At 44.6% G+C, this 20,599-nt stretch overlaps 1 protein-coding gene across 13 annotated transcripts in view; it reads left to right on the forward strand.

Annotated features, from left to right (window-relative positions):
- Positions 1-597: 597 nt before the first annotated feature.
- The window catches only part of LOC132663591 (transducin-like enhancer protein 4), a 141,969-nt gene continuing 121,967 nt past the window's right edge, over positions 598-20,599 (forward strand). For 4 of the 13 annotated variants that reach the window (XM_060609999.3, XM_060610000.3, XM_060610006.3 and 1 more), the window contains exons 1-4: positions 2,551-2,760; positions 3,085-3,182; positions 4,280-4,343; positions 5,546-5,590. In XM_060609999.3, coding sequence (XP_060465982.1) covers positions 2,722-2,760; positions 3,085-3,182; positions 4,280-4,343; positions 5,546-5,590 — 246 coding nt within the window. In that variant the 5' untranslated portion in view covers positions 2,551-2,721. Of the gene's footprint in view, positions 2,218-2,549; positions 2,761-3,084; positions 3,183-4,279; positions 4,344-5,545; positions 5,591-13,731; positions 13,890-20,599 lie in introns of those variants that run through there. The other 9 variants (XM_060610005.3, XM_060610008.3, XM_060609997.3 and 6 more) reach the window with 7 other exon arrangements.

A 20,599-nucleotide genomic window follows, 5' to 3' on the forward strand; every position in this document is an offset into this window, starting at 1 on the left:
GGGGGGGAAGGAGCATCTCAGGGGCGCAGGGGCGTTTTCTGTCCAGTACCTGCGTCTGGTACCCCCTTGACACTGCCATAGTGCTGACCGACTGCAGTCTGCGGAGAGTGGCCCTCTCGACAAAGTTCTTTTGGGAATCTGGCGACCCTTGCCCCCGGGCCTCCAGCCCCACCCCGAAGCTCTACGGTTGCGCCCCCGCGGCTCTCGAGGAGAGCGACTTGGGGCGCTTCCTCGCATAGTTGCTTGAGAAAATCGGCCGCACTTCGGGGTTAAACGACAATCACAGCCCCTCGGGCCTCGGAGGGGCGCCCTCCCCACCCGTACGCCGGCCCCCTGCCCCAGTAAGCCTCTCGCAGCTCCGTCTCCTGCTCTAAACAAGAACAGGGGCCCGAGACCGCGTTCACACGGAAAATTATGCCGGCTCCAGCGGCGCGTAAAATTGATGTGAACCGAACGAAGTGGGATCGGTGTGATCCTCCCTCTCTTGTCTCAACAGGGGTTTCGGCGCGTTACACAAGGCCGAGCTTGTCTCTTTAAGGAGACATTGGACCCTAATTAGTCCGCATTCCTGGCGAGGCCGAGGAGCAAGGGGCCGAGGGTTGTTTGGGTTGGAGGGGGGCGGAAGGGAGGACTAGACTCGGAAGGAGATCTTCTGACCAGCCTCTAGCCTTACCGCCCCCTCCACCCTCTTTATTTTGCCGCCACCACCGCCACCAACACCCAGTTCTGAAGATGCAGCCAGGGCAGCAGCAACAGCAGCAGCAGCAGCAGCAGCCGCCGCCGCCGCCGCCGCTACTCCCAGGCCCACGTTACTTTGATTGACAGCTGAACAAATGTTTCCCCGGTTCGAACGCTCGCGCTAAGGAACGTCAGCCAAGGCGAAGCTCCGCCTTGGGCGGGCCGTCTCCGCTCCGCCTCCGCTAACCCCATCCCGTTCCGTTCATTGGCCCGAACCGCAGACGACGCCCGGCCCCCACGTGGGCTCCAGCCCGGCCTGCTCCTCCCCTCTGGCTCGCCATTTGTCAGCAGTGAAATGATGGGCAGTAACACAGAACGGCGATTAATGTTCAGCCACCTCTGATTGGTTGCTGGAGACGCCTACCGCGCCGAGGGTGGGCGGGGCGCCTGAAGAGCGCCCCAGAGCAGTCGCGTGGCGGGCCGGTGATTGTAGTCAATCTGGCCGAATCTTCAACCGAGGTCGCTGGGAGTGGACTACATCTCCCGGGATGCTCTGCGGTCCCTCCACGGACGGTTGTGAATATGTATCAGAATGTTAATGATTAGCTGCTGCTAAATTTGGTCAAAGAAGTCACCTACACAGAGCGTGTTGTTAGAGCTGTTCTGAGCGGGTGTTTGGGCTGTTGGCTGCTTTCTTCCCCCTCTCTCACACACTTGTATATTATTTTGAGGTGGTGTTCGCAGAGTTTGAAAGGAGAGAGAATTAAAAAAAAAAAAAGCCGCAAGCGTTTCACTCTCTTTTATTTTTATAATCCCCTTCAATTTGGGGTTAAAAAAAAAGACAAGAAAACAGGAAGGAAGAAAAATAAGGAAATGAGATGTGGTAAAAGAAGCTAAAAGGTGCCTTTTAAAAGATCGTTGCTGTGAAGTGAAAAAATCTCCAGAGAAACCAAAAAGCACCGCCGAGACCTCTTCCGAACCAAAGGAGTTTGTGTTTGCTTTTAGGAAAGAAGAGAGAGATCATTCATTCGGAGGAATAACAACCAATTAAAAGACAAATAAAAAAAAGTTTGGAGTGGGACGAGCGAGCGGGCGGGCGGCGCTGCCGGCGGGCGCTGGTGCGCGGAGCTCGCACTTTCCCGGCCCGGGGGAGCGGCGCGGCCGCGGCGCCGGGCTCGGCGGGCGCGCCTCGGCGGAGCGAACGTCGGAGCGTTGCCGCGGGAGACGCGCGCCGGACAATGCCCGCGGCGGGCCAGTGACGCCCGCGAGGAATGCCGAGCGGCCCGGCCGCCCGCACCCAGCCGCCGCCACCGCCGCAGCGCGTTCCTGCCGCCCGCGTCACGCGAGACCCGGCGGGGGCCGGGACCGCCCGAGCCGCCCCTCGGACCTGGCCGGCCGCCTCCGCCGCCGCCTCCTCCTCCTCCTCCTCCTCGGGGCCATTAAAGCCAATGAGCCGCGCGCCTCTGCCCAGCGCAGCCAACTAAATCGGTTTGGATGATTCGCGATCTGAGCAAGATGTACCCGCAGACCAGACACCCGGTGAGTGCGGGCGGCGGGGCGCGAGCTCGCCGAGCGCGGGGGGATTCCCCGCGTCGCCCCCTGCGCGCCGAGTTGTGTCTGGGGCCGGAGGGGCGGGGAGGGCGGCCCGCGCCCCGCGGCCCGCTCGGGGAGCCGCCCGCCGTCATCCCCCCTACCCCCCGGCGCGGTGGCACTCTCCGAGGGGGTGCGGAGAGGCAATTGAGTTGTAGCCATTTTCTTATTGTTGTCTTTGAAGCCCCTGGAAGCCGCGCCGAGCGGTTCGCCGTCCCCGCGACTCCTCCGGGGGAGGGGGGGGGTGGCGAGCGATGGAGGAGGCGCGACTCCGCGGCGGGGCGGGGAGGGCGCCCTCGGCGGCGGCGCGGCTGGTCCCGCTTGCGGCTCGAGAGTGCGGGGCGCCGGCCCCTCGCGCCGCGGGCCCCGGGGACGCGCGAGCGAGCCCGCCAGCTGGCCGCGGAGGGTGGCGGCTGCGTCCCCCCTCCCCCGACCTGACCGCGGCCAGACGCCATGGCGCGAGTCCCCCCGACGGGCCAGTTTCGATTCCGGGTGGGGAGGGAGTGGGCGCGGCGCGCCGGACGCCTGGTGGGGGCGTCTGCGGTGGGCGAGGGAGCGGAGCGGGGTTTCGAACCCGCAGGGTCCGGGGCGGGCCGGCGGACGCGGGGGCCCGGGGCCACCCCGAAACCGGCCCCTGGCGGGCTGTGCGGCGAGGCGGGGGTGGGGTGGGGGAGCTAGATGAGAGTTTTAATCGCTCTTTGCCTGCCTGCGCGGTGACCCCCCCCCCCCCCACCCCCGCTAGCGCCGCGTGGTGTGTTTTCTCCATATCTGCCTCGCCTGTGATGTGGGCTAATTAAATATTTTATTGTTCTTTAGGCACCGCATCAGCCTGCTCAACCCTTTAAATTTACAATTTCCGAGTCCTGTGATCGGATTAAGGAAGAGTTTCAGTTTTTACAGGCTCAATACCACAGGTAACGATATTGACTTTAGCTGATCCTCCTGTTTGCTTAGCTCTTGTCTCTCCCCCCCCCCTTCCGCCCCACATACACACACAAACACCCCCCCCCCCCCTTGTTTTTTTGGCCGCCGCGGGGATGATATTATCATTTTTACTTGTGGGCAGAAAGGGCAAGGCAAGGCCTCTTTTCCTTAGGCAGGTGTAAAGAAATTAAACATTCTTCCCTTCTGTAAATAAATAAATAAAAAGGAGGCAGAACAATCGAAACTGGGGAGACTTGGAAAATGCTGAGGCCAAACTTTCGATATTGATTTATTGGGGCCAGGAGAATGGAAGGTTGGGAAGATTCTGGGGCCTTTTGACTTCCTTGGTTCTTTATTACTCCGGGCTTGATTCCGTCTCACTTTTTTCTGCCATTCCACTGAAATACCGAGAGCTGAGAGCCCTGGGAAGTCGCAAGTGAGCGATTTCATTACTTTTATGCTGAAAAAATGTTTTCTTCTTAGAGACGACCGTTGGACTTGGAGTGCCTTTGAAATATTTTTCTTTCACTGGCTTTCTAATGACGTGGAATTCTTTCTTAAATGCAAGAACCTAAGCAAGCCACTGAACCCGATCCACACTTTGCCCCTGGGTGGTGGTATTAAACTTGTCTCTGTTTTGGAGGGAACAAATAAGACATCATTCATAAGACATGCTTGATTCATATTTTCGTTAATCTCTTCGTGGAACATGAAAGAAAAAAAACCCCTTGTGACATTTTGGGGGACTTAAATTTGTGTTTGGGTGTGTAGACATTCTTGATGTTTATTTTCTTCTTTTTGCATTAAATGAATTTAGTGAACGTTCGTTTCTCAATGCGGTTCTGGAATTAAATGGGCCAGAGGATTTTTTTTTTTAAACAAAACCCCCACTTTTGGTCCTTCTTGAAAGGGCAAGTCCAGGCTCCTTCCAGTCACCCCTTTCTCTCCTTCGGTAATGAGGGCGGTATTTAAGATAGTTGATTTGGCGCTTTGTAGGTGATGATTTAGAGGAGGGAATGTGTGTTTACTTTTGAAGAACGTAAGTCAAGGTCTGCATTGTATTTAGATTTCATTATGTCTTGAACAGCCTGAAGCTGGAATGTGAGAAACTGGCCAGTGAGAAGACCGAGATGCAGCGGCATTATGTCATGGTAAGAAAACTGTGTCACAGATTCAAAGTGCCTATTAGTTTAGGATACCAAAAGCAAGGAAGGGTATGTTCAGATTGCTGGAGGCTGTAGGATAGATCCAGTCTCCGTGCCAGCGTAGTTGAGGTTGTGGGAATGTGACCATTAGCAACCTGTAATTCCAGGATGTTAGAACTTGCCTCTGACAACCAGCTTTGATTTCATTTTCAAAAAGTTCAGCTGTGTGGGGTATAATCCTCTGGGCTTTGTTTTTATAGATGGGAAAAAAAAAACAAACCCAAAAAACAAACAAACAAACCCAAACCTCCTTTATGTTTTGTGTAGAGTCACAGGCAAAATGTTTTTCTGTTAGTGGTTTTCTTTGTTGTTTTATTGTTCTTGTTCCAAACAATCTTAACCAGTTTTTCCGTACACAGTTATATTTTTAATGTTTCATTTCTCTTAGAGAATGACAGATACCCAGACACCAGACCCTTTTTCAAATTTTTCCCGCTTTTTAGGCTACTAGTTTGTGTGTCTCTGCATGTGTTTTGTGTGTTTTCAATTTCTGTGGTGTTCCATTGGTTTGAGGAGTGTTGTCGGCCCCTGTGTAACTGATTTGTTCTGCCAGAATTTCTGTAATGACAGTTACGTTACACATCCAAAAAAGAAAAAAAAAAAATCAGATCTGCTTTTTCAGAAGTCTTACCAAGCATGTTTTTATGCTTGTTCATAAAGGCTTCAGAGTAACTCATTCATTTCCTATCAAGCCCTTTTCCTTTGAATGTATGAACATGAGCAGTACACTAAAAATGAGAGAACTCTGAAGTAGCAACACATTTCTGAACAGTTCTTTCAAAGCGTCAGCGTTTGTAGGAGACTCTTGCCATTAACTTGCCCGCTGTGCCTAGGAATTAGAGTCCATATGGTACCAAATTTTCATCGGACCTTTTTGATGCATCTGTTTGTGATGTATAAAGAGAACTGGAGATGTTAAGAATGCTATGTGTGAACTTGATTTTTGTGAGTTATTTTCCTAGAGTCTGTGTCTTAGGGTGGCTTCTAGTTTATTAAGCTAAGCGTTCCTCTTTTAGCAGCATAAGTATTATGGTTATTTTGGTTTAGGTGAGGCTTTTACGTTTGTTTTAAACACAGTTGGAGCATTGGGAACAAACTAGGGAGACCAATGAAAAGCACGAAATTAATTGCTTTCCCTTCTTTGACAGTATTATGAGATGTCCTATGGGTTGAATATAGAAATGCACAAGCAGGTAAGTTACTTCTTTATACCATTTGAAATGACAGTAATACCGTATACTTTAGAAAGAAAATTGTATGTTTTGCAATTTTATTCTGCACGTTTTTGTGGCTGTCTGTATTTTAAAAGACTGTACGGGAAACAATGCTATCTTTTCAGGTGTGGTTCCCCATCCTTTTTGCATATTACCCTAATTTTAATCATTTAAAAACATGACTTAAAGTGTCTGAATTCATATTAAACTTTGTACACTTTCAAAGGCAGGATGCTAAATTTTAAAATAGGTTTTGTTTTTCTTTTGAAAGAGTTAATGTGTGTATTTCAGGCATTGCAAACTTGTCCTAGGACAGGGCTTTTCTTAGCGAATATTAAAAAGAAAACTGTAAATTGTGTGGAACCTTCCTTGGCTTGGTGTGAAAGAACGGATAGAGGGTGAGCTGGGAGGATCAGAATGAAATCTGTAGCGCTACAAAAGAAATTGATGTAAAATAAAATCCTTGTACCAGTCCCCCGAGGCTACTTAGTTGGGTCTTACTAGGAATTGTAACTGTACTTCCAAAATTTGTGCAGTAAATTGAGCCAGATAGGAGGTTGTGATCAGGTTCAACACCACTGAGTCTTCAAATCTAGTAATTAGTTCAGCCAAAAAACAAAACAAAACAAAACAAAAACCATAATGATTAGTCAGAAAGTGTTGAGAGGTATGACTCAAACAGCTTTTTTTTTTTTTTTTTTTTTTTTAAATGCGGGCAACTGAATTAAATGGTTTGGTTTAAATTTTCTAGATAGAAAAATAGCATATATGTAAAAAATATTGTTTGGCAGCAATAATTTATTTTTAGTGATCTCCTGGTGAAAGTGCTTCAGGTCTGTTTCATCAGCTACTTTAGAATAGGTGTGTATGCGTTTACCTGCTGGGAAAAGATGAGGGAAAACTTAATGCTCTTCATTTCTTGTTTATGCTCGTGGTAGATCTCCTTATTTTCTAAGTTTATAACCTATAAAATGGTCACATATTATTAGGCTTTTAGTACTTACGGATTCCTTTCTGGATATAATCACATACTTACAGGTAGTAGATATTTAAAAGATGCGTGTTTTAAAAAAGCCATCAGATAAACAGTATTTGAAAACAGAAAGTTGGAAAAAGGGAGTTGTTACTTAAGCTGAAGACCTGGTTTCAGGTACTTTTGTTTTTATCATATGCTGTTTACGTATGTCAGGGTTAATACAATATAGTTTGCTGCGTCTTAAAATATCCCCTCAAAAAAATCCATCAAGCTTATGGATGGACTCCTCTTAGCTGTACCTTACAGGAGTAAATTATATGAGAGAGATTGTTTGTTAATTATGCTCATTACGTGTCATTTTAGGTCTGGATCTTGTACGTGTCTTTTTTTTTTTTTTTTTTTTTTTTTTTTTTGTCCTCACCCCACCATCCCAGGATTAATTAGTGTCTTTTTAAAGATTGAACCAGATGATTAATGTTCCTTTATTTCTCCTCCTGTGTCTTATTTACCGTAACACTTAGTTTCCAGATCTCTTTATACATAACATTTACAGTTCTGAGAGACCCAGAGCTTGTATTTGATTGTATGCATTTCTCTGGGGAGGGGGGGATTGTGTGTGGGATCCCTTAATTTTACACATTTTGTACCTCCGTAATTCTGTCATCCTCTTGTCCAGGTGGCCTCACATGCCGTCCGTTTAAAATTGAGAATGGAGTACATTTTCCCTTTCTTTTTTCCCCCTTGCTTTTAAAATTCAATCATATCAAGAATCCTGAGGGCAGTTTATCACATTATGAAATACAGACAGCCCTGCAAACCACCTACTTATTATATTTTCTTTCTTTCCCCCCTTAAGCACAGAGGCATATCTGTCTTTATTTGTTTTCCTAGGCAGGCAGCCTTGGTTCCTCTTGGCCTCTCTTCCAGATGCACTCGCTGGATACCCTCGTAATGGAAAGCAGCAATAATGCAGGGCAGTTGCCCTGCGGCATAATTGGGCCTAGTTCTCGAGATCGGGTTAGGCTTATTCACTTATTAGATTTGTGTCTCTGAAGGGTTCAAGAGTAGGAGTCCCCGGAGTCCTTGGAAGTACCCTAGTAATTGGTGGCCCTGATATTTGAAACCTTTGTGTATTTTTTGGTTAACGCTCCTGTTCTTCTTGGCTGCTGCCAGCCACAGAGTATTTATTTTTAGAGAAATTTTTCATTGGAACAGAAAATGATGGCTGTGATGGAGTCATGACTCTGTGACTTAGCAAATTGATAAAAGGATAAAAGCATAGAGCGGTGACAGACAGGGTGGGGGTCTGGTATTACGGCCCCTCCCCTTTCTGTATGATGTTCGTCGTCAGTCACCCTGTGTTGATTCTGATAGAAGACTATAGAGTGAAATCTATGGGGAATTTGTCATTCTGAAATGAAAGCTAATGTAATTAGTACCAATTAAAGTACATTTAGTAAATTGGATTTAATCTTAATTAAGCCTGCATAATGTTGCCAATTTTTAACAATTATGTTTGAGAACATAATTAATTTAAATTTTGGTAACTGAGTAAATAGCATTAGTCTGGTAGAATTAGTTGATTTTTTTTTTTTTTTAAAGGAGAACTGGGTGACATGACATGGAATTAGAGCATAAAATATGAATCTAATTTCTGCTACTCTTTAGTAGGATCGATAGAGCTGAGCCAAGGAAGCTGGAAACAAACCCAGAAAAGTTAGAATGGAGCATTGTAGGCCATAATGTGAATTAATGCTTCACCACTGTCTCAAGTTCCAGCATGAACACGAAGATGACAAATGGGACATAGTTAGAAATGGCACATGTTTTACTGTGATGTCTGCATAATGGAATTTTTTTAACTGAAAGAACATTGGCCTGTGTTCCCTAAGGATTTCCCAGTGAGGTTTTTGGGTTTTGTGTTTATTTTTTGGGGTGGATGGGACAGTTGGCTCACGGTTTACTTGTTACTATTTTTGATGATTTTTTTTTTTTAAGTTTTATTTATTTTGAGAAAGAGACAGCACGAATGGGGGAGGGCCAGTGAGAGGGGGAGAGAGAGAATGCCAAGCAGGCTCTGAGCTGCCAGCACAGAGCTCCATGTGGAGCTCAAACCCACAAAACCATGGTGAGATCATGACCTGAGCCGAAACCTAGAGTCGGACAGTCAACTGACTGAGCCACCCAGGCACCCCATTGATTGTTCCTCTTTATAAATGCAGTGTGGCTTCTAAATGGGTCAGTGACTGTGGGCACAGCAGGGTGATGCATGCAGTTGATAACATTGCTAAATGCTGCTCATTCCCATCCTTCACCTGTAATGCTGTAATTAAAGAAGACCTCCCTGATGTAATCTGACAGCAGCAGTTACCTCTTTAAAAAGTGAATATCGGATGTTGATTAGGAACAGTAGGTATGTGAATTCCACCGAGAGGAGCTGTGAACGGAGATGAATATACCACGTTTTGAGGACATCTTGTGACTTTCTCATAGTCAGTCTTCTGTAATCTGAAGGTCTTTTTGCTTCTAAAAAAACTTAGCTTAGTATTTGAATTTTAGAATTAGAAAAGTTTGGAAATCTACAACACTTAGAACCTAAAAAAGTAAATACTGTACTCTCAATATACACGTTTGTGTGTTTCTGTGCATGTGTGTATATGTGTGTGTGTGTATTTTTATATGTAAATATAATTATTATTTTTTAATCAGAGCAGGAGAATTCCTGTTTCACTCCAAGCCATGTAAATTTTATTACGAGACTTGGGCCACAACCATTTGAGTGCTGCTAAAATATTAATTGAATAGAAATGAAAGGGCCTTGCCAACTGATAGGATATCATAATCATAGCCTCTCTGGTCGATGGTAAATGATGATAAATGACATTAGGAACCTTTTAGCAAACTGTAATAACTACAAGGAGGGAAGCAGTATGGATTTGCATTATATCTGATACCCTCTAGTACCAAGTGGATTGCCAATACTGCTTGTTTAGCATTTTCTAAGGGCAATAGGATATTGATTTCTGACTTACAAGGAACAGCTCTATTTTCACCATTGAAAAGTATTGCAGGTTGTTAAGAAGAAATTGACTTGAAGAGGCCGACTGCTGCCCATCATGGAGCAAATAAAGCAAAACTGCCGAAGCATGGTGGAGCAGCGAGACGGGCCCTCAGCAATTTGTTGCTATTAATTTACCATGCTCGACAGCAAATCAATCGGCATCTACTTCATCTGCTGGAGAAAATGCTGTCCAGGGCAGATAAAAGGCTCGGCATGGTACAGAGAATAGACTGGATTGGCCAAAAGGAGGCTGCAGTTAATGTGTAAATAAGTGAAATCAAGGCCACTGTTGCAGAGGAAGCTGTTGTTAATTAGGTTGGTGCTTTTTCGTGAACTATTTGAGAAAGTAGCCCAGGATTTGAGGAATAAAAAGAGATTTATTGAGGTTGAAGTAATATATGACTGGCATCACATTCCAGCCTTGAGTGGTCTTGATGCGAGGGTGCGGTAAATTTATTTGGGAACAGTGCTTGCGATGGAGGTCCGTTTGTTTAAAGTTCTGCTTAGAGCAGCTTTCCCATAAGAAAAGTATTTTTTAAAAATATTCCTAGTTTCTTACACACCTTTTGTCTTGGACAATAAGCGCTTGGATTAGGAGGATTAGGTGCACGAATAGGTGTTTGAGAATGTAGGCAAAAATGTGTCTTGTCTTCCCGCACAGTGACTAATTATTTTTTCCAGAAATGAATGATCGAACTCTTGTATACTAATGAAAGTGAACTATTACGAAAGGTGGGATGTTCTAGCCGAAAGGAATAAGCCGATGAAAATTTTACTGGCAGAGCTTTCTTTTGCTGTATCAACATTAGGGTAATAGTCTTGAGGTTGGTGAACAGTGGGTGGACACTACGGCGCTGGAAAATCTCAAAAGAGATTACAAGTGAGATTTCGACGATGGTGCAGAAAACCTCCAGATACAATTAGAAGAGCGTGTGCATGCTCGGGTGGGGGAGGGGCTTCTTGTGATTTTGTGTGTGTTTTTCATCGAGGCTTAAAGCCACCTCTTCTAGTGCAGGGTTACTGAGCCTTCAGTGATACTTGGATAATACTTCGCAATTAATATTAACCAGATGGTGGTGTTTTCTTACCCCTTGCCTGTCTGATCTGGACATTTGGGGATAAGGACCCAACTTCAGTCCTGCTTAGTAAATCTGGATGTCTGTAGATTTTAAATTACGTATTTTTTTCCAAAACTGGGAGAGGATCTAGCATTAGGACAATTGATACAAGCGGCAGTGCCTTGGGCAGGACCCAGTAAGCTGTCACTTTACTTCTCACAGGGCTTTGAAGAGAAGCAGAGGTATGAGGAGGAAATTTAACCTGTCAGGGTAGGTGCATAATGAGGGGTGTTTTCTGAATGGTGTGGGTTTCCCCTTTTTCTCTTCTCATCTTCTCATGCGTTGAGTTCTGAATTTTCTCTTTTTTGAGGTCTTCTAGAGTATCTGAAGATTGTTCACCTAAAGTAGTGAGCGTTGAGTGGAACTGGGATTTCCTCTCAATGGAAGTGAACGTTTTTTATGTATCCGGCATGGGCACTTATCTGGGCACACTGCCAGAATTCTTTATTCTCACGGTGATCCTAAGAAAGGGATTATGTCCAATCAAAGGGTGATTAAACAGGATGAGATCTGCACGAGGTGATGTAGTTATTAGGTAGTGGATTCAGAACTTCAGATGAATTTACCTGGGAGGATGTTTCTTGGGAGATAGGTCTGCCCTGGGTTGGAGATTCAGGCCCCCGGGGCCTTCTGGGAATGGAGAGCGCCTGGGAGACTGGTGTAGTCCTGGGGTTTGTCCTTAAGTCACTGAACTTCCGGGCTCATGCCCAGAGCCCCTGGAGCGTCCTTCAGACTCTGTCAGTGGGGGAGGGGGTGAGGGTCTCTTTCGCTGGGAATCTCCCATGGATGGAGCAAGGAGAGCTGCCTGCTTATCAAGACTGAGTTTGCTTCCTCCGTGGGCAACCTATTTCTCATCTGTTTACAGACTTGTTCTTCCATTTAACTTTTATCTTTTCCTTGTGGCTTCTAAAACTATGCCTGAAGACAAGGGGCTGTTTTTTAATCACCATCTTGTGGGTTTTTGAAGGGGAAAATGGGGAGGGGAAAATGTGATGTTTTGTGGCCTCTTTGTAGTTCAGAAAGAGGCTCTTAGATGCAGGAAATCACATACAACTCAAAACTTTTAAATGAAGGTAAATATTTTGCTTTTACTGGTGAGAGATTTTCTTTAGAGCATTCAAACAAAGGGATATTTCCTTCTCACTGCCCCTTAATCCCTCCTGGATATTGATTTTATTTTTTGTTTTTCTGGGCAGAGTTCTTTGTGACCTAAGTAATAATACCTTTGAGCTGGGTTGAACTATCTCGTGCCTTGAGGTGATGTTGCAGCCTTAGTGAAGTCAGACCCTGCTGGCGGCGGCCATTGTGCTCACACCTCGGTTCCACCTTTTCTCTCCTAGAATTTTCACTTTTTTTTTTTTTTTTTTCTTTTTGTGTTATGGAGTAGGTAAAGTACGTTGGGGATTAGATGTTTAAAACGTGGACTTAGAAAAGTTATTTGTGGGCTTTATTTATTTACTTATTTATTTTTGGTCTGTTTTTTAACGAGGACATTTTCACTACCTTTGACGTGACTGGGTAGTCTGGCTTATTACGTCAGGATGGCAGGAAGGTATTTGACGGCCATGGAGCCAGTGAAGGGGATGTGATTTTTAGAAGGTACTTTGGCTCGATCCCCTTTCACACCTCCCCTTAAAAAGCCCCAGCACACCAGCAAGGGAGGCACATCCAGTAGTCTTGTGGTTGGGTTATCACTTTTGTGAACTGGGCTACTGGAGAAGAGCAGGAGACAGCATGTGGGGTGGGGGTGGGGGTGGGGGAGCAACTCTGTAAATCAGAGTGTTTACACTGATAAGGACAGTTTGTGAGGCTTAGGACTTGACTCGTTCCAAGTGTACTGCAGACCGAATTCATGAAATTAATATTGCCGTGCTTTAAGTGAGAAGGGCTTTGCAGGTTTTTGACTTTGCCTCAGTAACAGCTGTCAGTGGTAGTTGCTTTATATCTGTAAAGAGGGACTTAGCCAGCATTCGTCAACACAAATCTATATACTCTGTTTTCATTGGAATTGACCCAGTGTTTGTGCCAGGCCCTTGCTGGTTCTCTACCACCCGGCCAAAACTTTCTTCGGAGGGCTTCATTGTGTTGCCTGTGCTCCATCCAGCAGGTGGATGAAGGGCAAGGTGTGGGTTTTTTAACTGGACTGTCAGAGAAGCGAAAGACAGATGCTCCTGAATGCCCCTTAGGGACTCAGTCTTCTGGTGAGTTGTGTCCCTTGGTCATTATTTTTGAGGACTTTGTTCACAGGTACTTCAGGATTTGTGTTGCGAAGGGAGCGTCTCCCATTTCTCGGAAAGAAAGCGTGGCTGCACTCCCAGCTAGGGACCCCGGCTCTGGCTGTGGTTTGGGTGGCCATGGTGTACCTGGGACCCCTGCGGGGACCCGGCCTGGGCAGCGGCCCTGGCAGGGGAGGTTGAGGAGGGGAAGATGGGTATCTGCTTCCTGATTTCTTAGCAAGCTTATTCCACTTAGCAGTATTCTAATTAGGACACTGCTCTTATTTTCGCTCTGTATTCTGCGTCTCTGGGTTTGTGGATGATTTTGGTTAAGGAATTTGAAAATACAAGGAAATATAACTGGAAAGAATAGTAATTGTAGAAACTATGAACACTAGTACCCCGTAACACTCTCTCTTTACAGAGAGCTTAAGGCATTTTATATGTTCTCCTTAATCTTCCTGATGTTCCTGTAAAGCAAGTAGCAAGCTTTGGATCCGTGTATTTATTTAAATAGCTTCTGTCAGCGGAGTACTCGACAGTTTGCCAAGCAGTGTCATTCCGCTGGCCTCCTTGAACAGATGACACTAAGGCTTAAGGGCTTAAGAGACTAGCCCAGTGTCACAGTACAGGAGGATCAGCATGCGGGCGGGGAGCCTAGGGTTCACGGAGGTCGGTGAACATGCCTGAGGTCGCATAGCGAGAGTAACTGGCAGAAAAGGAAGTAGGTTTCTTGACTTCCCTTCCAGGGCTCCCTTCACTGACCGTGCCGTTTCCAGACAACAGATAGTGTGCTGTTCCTGTGACGTTCTTGGCTGTATGCAGCGGGAAGAGCTCGGGAATGCTGTTGGCTCCAGGGAGTGTTAGGGGTCCTCTCGAGCTAGAGCCCTGATCTGGGCGTTTGTGTGTGAGTACAGAGCCTTTCTCTTTTCTTCTCTACCCTTCCAGTGCTTGGGCCCTGCCCAAAGGGAGGCTTACCATCGCAGATTAAAGTATGAAGCCCAGATCCACTTTTAGCAAAGTGCTTAATAAAACTGGCTTTTCCTGCATTCTTCAAGCATGCTATGCACACACACTGTACTTGATACAGCCTTGTTTCTCGCCAGTGTCCCCTGTCCCACTAGCATGTAAGCTTCGTGGGAACAGTGTGTTTATTCTCCGTGGTGTCCCTGGTACTGAGGACTGTGCCTGTCACACAGAAGGTGCTCAAGAAATATCTGGTGACGAGGGAATGCTCACATTCAGATTGAGTTAGCCAAGAATATGTGTGATCTCCTATTTTTAAGGCCTAATAGTTAGGTTGCAGGATAACAAAAAGTGGAGTTTCCAAGCCTAGTTAGGCCTGTGGTGCCTACTTGTTAAGTTCGTGGAAAAAATGACAGATGGAAAGGGAAGTAAAAGCGGCCTAGCTCGGCGTGCCCTTCGGGAGCGAGTTAGGATAAAGTAGAATATATGTATTTCAGCATGCGGAATCTGCCTTTTTAAAGATGAAAACATGAATGCGTCCCAACTGAATCTAAAATTCAGTTTGAACATCACTACATCACTAGTCAGTGTTAATCTGAAGAATCCTTTTTACTATTAATAAGTCAGTGCACATGTGGTTTGAATGAGTGTGGGGAGATACGGGTCTGAACCATACTGTGGTGTGCTTAGCTAACTACCCTCCAAGTCAGTAAAAATGCCAGTGTCTAGTTCTTTTCCAGGGACAAGGAACTTTAAAGATATGTTAGTTTTTTATTAGTGGAGATGGTATAGTGTTACTGAAAGAGTCATGATTGTAACAGTAAGTGATTTTAGAGAGCTTATTGCGTGAATAATACTTCACTTAATCTCACAATAATCTTATGAGATTATAGTATATTATTATTTCCATTTTATATATGAAGAGTCTGAGATACAGAAATCAAGTAACTTCTTGAGATCAACCAACCAGTGAAATAGGTCCTGGGTTTGGCTCCGTTTTCAGATCATTGGTATAATAGATATTTCTGCCATATTCCAAACGCTGGGTTTGGAATACACTTATTACCAGCATTCTCTCCTCTCTCGCTCTCTTTCTCCCCCCCCCCCCCCCCCCCCAAATACTTGGCCCACTCAGGGGGTTCAGGTTCTAGTTCTCACCTTACCAGTGACCATCTGTGTGATACTGCTGAGTACCTTAACTTCTCAGGACCACACTTTTCTCAGTTTCAATTAGTAGAAAGCAACATTGAGATCCCTTTTAGCTCCTTTGGTCTAAAATGACCCTTTGGTTTTGGTTTGTTATTTTCTGTGACCGTATGACTAGAAATTGAGATTTACTATCACTTCTTTTTAGTCTTAGCAAGTCTCTTTAAACATCTATTCTCTGAGTTTGTTTGTTTGTTTTAGCCCAAAATTAACCTGATGAGACTAGGAGTCGGAATGAATATTTAAATTTATGTAGTACTTTATATATTTTACAAGGTACTTTCTCATCCATTATTTAAGTCAATAATGTTTGCTAAAGGGTTTTCCCTATCCTGTGGATGAATAAAATGAGATGCAAAAGTCAAATGATTAAGTCCCACAGTTAATTAGTGGATTGGTCAGAATTCACTGATTCATGTAATATTACTATTACACATAATATAAAAGTATGTAATACCAGTGCTTTTTTTTTAAGTTTATTTATATTGAGAGAGAGTATGAGCAGGGGAGGGGCAGAGAGAGAGGGAGAGAGAGATTCCCAGTAGGCTCCACACTGTCAGCGTGGAGCCCGACACCTGGCTCGACCTCATGAACTGTGTGATGGTGACGTGAGCCAAAATCAGGAGTCAGACGTTTAACCGACTGAGTCACCAGGGTGCTCCGACAATTTTTTTTTTTTTTTTATGAACACATGCACTGGGCTAGTGAACCAATCGGTTCATCTTTATTGCAGATTTTCATTGCTGGTTCATGGACTGATGACCACAGGCCTATTGATTTTTTTTGTACTTCTAACTATGAAGTCTCTAGGACAGGGACGGTACCTTTTACAACCACATGGGAGTGTCCAGAGAGCTAACGCACTGAGAGCCAGCCTGGGATGAGAATGGGATGGAGAATTCCTTGACTGGGTTTTAAAGGATCCACACGGTCCTTGAACTTCTTTGCAGAAGTTTTTCTGTGGGAGAAGAGTCCATAAGCACCCACCGATCCAGTGAGGAAACCCAGACCCAAATGAAAGAGTTTGAGAACTACTCTTTGGAGCAGTGGTCTCAAACTGGGGCGGTTCCTTTTTCCCAAGGACGTTTTTGGCCGTGTCTGCACGTGTTTCTGGTTGTCACAACTTAGGGGCGCTGTTGGCGTGGGATGGCTAGAGGCCAAGAGTCAGCCTTACCTGGCTGCCCTAGTTACTTCAGTCAGTTTGAGAGAACGTGTCAAGCCATGCTTATCTTTTCAGATTTTCTTGGGATGACAAGCACAGTAGGGTTGGTGGTAGTAGGCTCTTATTTCAGGTTCTGAATGGGGATATTACATGGTCTTCTGTAAACCACTCTCTTTTCTTTTCTCTTAGAAGGAGGCTTTTTCATTGGGACTATTGGGCTAGTCGAAGTTTATTGGCTTTAGGTGAGGCCCATTTGTCCTGACTACCCATTGAGGGCCCCAGAATTAGTGTTAGTCCTTTTGCAGGGAATAGTTTTGCCCTTTGTGAGCCCGTGTTTGTCCATGCTGAATGTTGTCGGTCATTTCAGCCATTCTCTTGGACGGTCGTCTGGTTGGTACCAAGATGTATATGATGGACTGGAACCACTTGAGAACTGAGCACGATACCTTGGCTTGATCTGTGCCAGTTCAGGGATCAGGGCAGATCTTGCTGGAAAATAGCCCTTCTACCCTTTGACTTCATCTCCTGCTGAGGTCAAAGGGCATTATCTTGGCTTTGTCTAGTCCTGGTCACATTGTAATAAACAAAATGGAACCCTGAGTTTTCTCAGTAGCCTATGAGTCCCGAACTGGATTTGTTTTATTTTTGAATGCATCGGCACTGGTCAGTGGGCCGAAGTTTTACTTTGGGCTTACTTCTCCCCCCGCTCCATATTCCGTTGAGCTGTGCTGTGAATGTGGGTGACTATTTTAAAGGCTTTTGATTTTTTGGGACATAGAATTGTTTTGGAGTGTGGCTTATTACCACTAAGTACATCTACATTGGTTAACCTCAAAAAAATATAGTTAACCTAAAGTGGCCAATAAAAAACATGGTGGCAATTCCACAGTTCTACTTGCTTGAATATTTTTTGGCTAACTTGGAGAACACAGAATCCTTGTTTGGGCTTCTTAATGGAGAAATTGTGTCCTGCAAAATTCCAGAATGTCCTTCTTAAGCTTTTACCTTTATGTAGGTTCCAGGAATGTGGAGGTGACAGTTTGGCAGCTCTGTGTCCTTGTGAGCCTTTCCTTCCATTTACAAGGTGGCAGATTTAGGAGAGGCTGGGTCAGGCATAATACATTTATGTACAAAGACCTGGCTTTTTAGTATGGCTGTGTATTTCCAAATGCTCATAGATGGCTCGTAGTTGGGACCTATTGTAACCAGATCTAAGCAGAACTGATAGGATTTTCTTAAAATCGAAGCAAGAATTCAGAATATTTTGCATCAATTTTGGATGCATATAGAAAAAATTCTGGTAAGATCTTTGTTGCTTTTGGGTTGTTAGATGGTATTCATGCCAGCTTCCCCACTTAGATTTATACATCCCACTTTTTTCTTTGATTCAGGCGTATCTTGGAGGTATTGTCAGGTTTAGTTCCAGACCATCACTATAAGCAAATACTGAAATCAAGTCAAATGAATTTTTTGGTTTCCCAGTGCATATAAAAATTAGGCTTCTATTATACTGTAGTGTATTTATTAAGTGTGCAGTAGCATTATGTCTGAAAAAACCATGCACATACTTACATTGAAAAACACCTTTGGTAAAAAATGCTAGCCATCATCTGTGTTTTCAGTTAGTTGTAATTACTGATCACAGATCACCCTAAGAAATAGAAGAATAATGAAAAAGTTTGAAATATTGGGAGAATTAACAAAATGTGACACGGGCATAAAACAAGCCAGTGTTGTTGGGAAGATGGCGCTGATAGACTTTCTTGATGGGCTGGCGCAGACTTTCAGCTTGCAGAAAAATACAATATCTGCGAAACTCAGGAAACTGAAGCATGGTAAGATGGTAAAATGAGGTATGCCTGTATTTGATTTTCCAGTTTGAAGGCATACTTTTGCCACATTTGTTTGTTTGAGGCGCACCCCAAGCTTTAACTATCTGAAATGGAAATATGTAGCTTCTCAAATAGAAATATCTAGAACCAGACCTACAGAAGCTAAGATGATAATCTAAAGACTTTAAACCTGAGCAAGAAGTTAACCCTCTTGAGGTTGTTTTATTCCTCCTACATTGAGAGAGCTACTTGGTCAAGAGACCTCAGAATTAAGGCAAAAGCCCTGATGGCTTTTAATTGTTCTTTGAGCAAATGCTAATTGACCTCCCACTACTTGCGGGGCACACTTTGAGGTCTAGGGAGTTAGAAGAGAGGACAGGCTTGCCTCTGTGGAGATTCTAATCTTTTTATGGCATTTGGACCAGTGTGAACAAAACAAGTTCTCTGACATGGCACTCTGACAGAGACGGAAGAGGGGCAGTCAGGAGTGATTAAGAGCGCTGTTCTTGAGACAGATTCAGGGACATTTCAGTTGGACCTTGGGGGCAGCGGGGGGAGCACTTAAGAAGAAGGGAAAGGGGATGATTCCAAGTGGAAGCCACATACACGGATGGGAAAGGGCCGTGTCTGTTCAGGTTCTGGTTAGCATTTCTAGCTTGGTTGGGATAGGGGGAGAGAATGGTTGAGAAGGCAGATGTGGGATTCATCTACAGAAGGCCTTGAATGCTAGTATATTATGTGAGCTGTTGGACGAAGGCAAAACGAAGTTTTAATCAGCCAGGAGGGCGAGGGTGTAGCAGCTAGCATGGGCCCTGACAGCAGATGTTCAGTGAATTTTAGCTGAAATGATTTGAGTGGAGAGGCACAGGACTGGAGAGGGACAGGGTTGAGGAGGGATGTGGGACTGGCGAGGAGGAACCCAAGTGACCTAGCAGTTCATTGGACGGCGGGTGTGTAAATGCATTCGTTCCTAAGACATTGACCACTGCAGCGTGGCAGAATCATGGTACCACTGATAGAAAAGGAAACCTCCGGGAGGGGGAGGGGAATTGCTCCTGATTATGCTGGCAGTGAGGTGCCTAGGGAGGAGGGAGTGCTAGAAGGAAGAGGAGGAAAGAAAAGTGAGTTTGTTGCTTCTCTGGCCTTCCATGTCTTCATAGCCGCATCTTCCCTTCATCTCCTGCCAAATCTGTATTCCTGCCAAGAACCTCAAGGATTCTTTTTCATAAGACTTGTATTTGTGCCTTATTATTCTATACCCAGGCCACGATGGGCTTTGCCAGGCAGCTCTTTGTGGACAGTGGGTTTAGGAACTTACCATTTTAGGGAACATGTTTGACCTTTGTGGCAGTGTATGAGAGCGAGTGTTGTTCTTCGTCATTTTGCTTGATTACTGCCATTACCTTTATAGACGTACTAGTGGGAGTTTGCAAATTACCTGATTTTTGACTTTTTCCTTTTTAAAGTTTTTTTTTTTTTAAACATTAAAAATAGGTACAGAATCTTCTAAATTATGCATCCGCTGTGGAGACTTTGCTCCAGTCATTCTTTTTTTTTCCTGTTTCCTTTCAATTTTTATATCATTTGGCCAGCAACTGGATAGGTCAGTGATTCCATATCCTTTTTGTCTTGAGAAATTTTGTGGAAACGTGAGGCTGAGTCTGTAATTGTCTGGAGAAACTACTGTATTTCAAAACAAGTAATTATCTCCATTGTTTATTATGTATGAGCTAAATACTGAAATTACAATGGATGCTTTTAGTGCAAATTAATGTGTGTGGTTAATTTTCTTCTTTTTTTGTAATGTGGCATATTCTGTAGTTTAAACCCCCGCCCTAGACTCTTGTTTTAAACTGCTGTAGTTGAGTGAGAACAGCAATGATAGTAAGGAAAGTTAAGTAAACATGAAATTAAAAAGGCCATAGTGTACATTTTGGTAAACCAAAATATTGCTTGGTGGCATAAAACCACAGATCCATTCCAAAAAAAAAAAAAAAAAACATGCGGAAATGTGGTTTTGCTGTCTGTCATGCAGTCTGTTTTCAACTGTCAGAAACATACGTTGCTTTTCTGGGGTAATTTTTTTTTCAAGTCTGACCACAGCTTTTAATTTCCTCCGCTCCACCCCCACCTCCCACCACACCTCTACGCATCTTGTGCGAATTTATGGGTGAAATGTCATGACATAATCATCAACCACCAGAGGGGTCAGCAGTTGTGGCAAAAGTTTCTCGTCTCCCATGTGCCCCGAGCCAGTGCTGTGCTTTTGGAAACTTTCCTAATCAGCACATAGCGACTGTCCTTGTTTTTGAACTTTTCAATGTAAGTAAAATAAAGACCTTTAAAAGGCAGTTTCAAAGTGCTTTTGCTTTTCTTTTTTCTTTTTTTTTTGCTAAAAAAGTAGTATATTCATATTAAAGACATTTTAGAAAAAGAATCACACATGATCCT

The sequence above is a fragment of the Panthera onca genome, chromosome D4 (genome assembly GCF_046562875.1).
Source record: "Panthera onca isolate mPanOnc1 chromosome D4, mPanOnc1 haplotype 2, whole genome shotgun sequence".
In the NCBI taxonomy this organism is placed as follows: Eukaryota; Metazoa; Chordata; class Mammalia; order Carnivora; family Felidae; genus Panthera; species Panthera onca.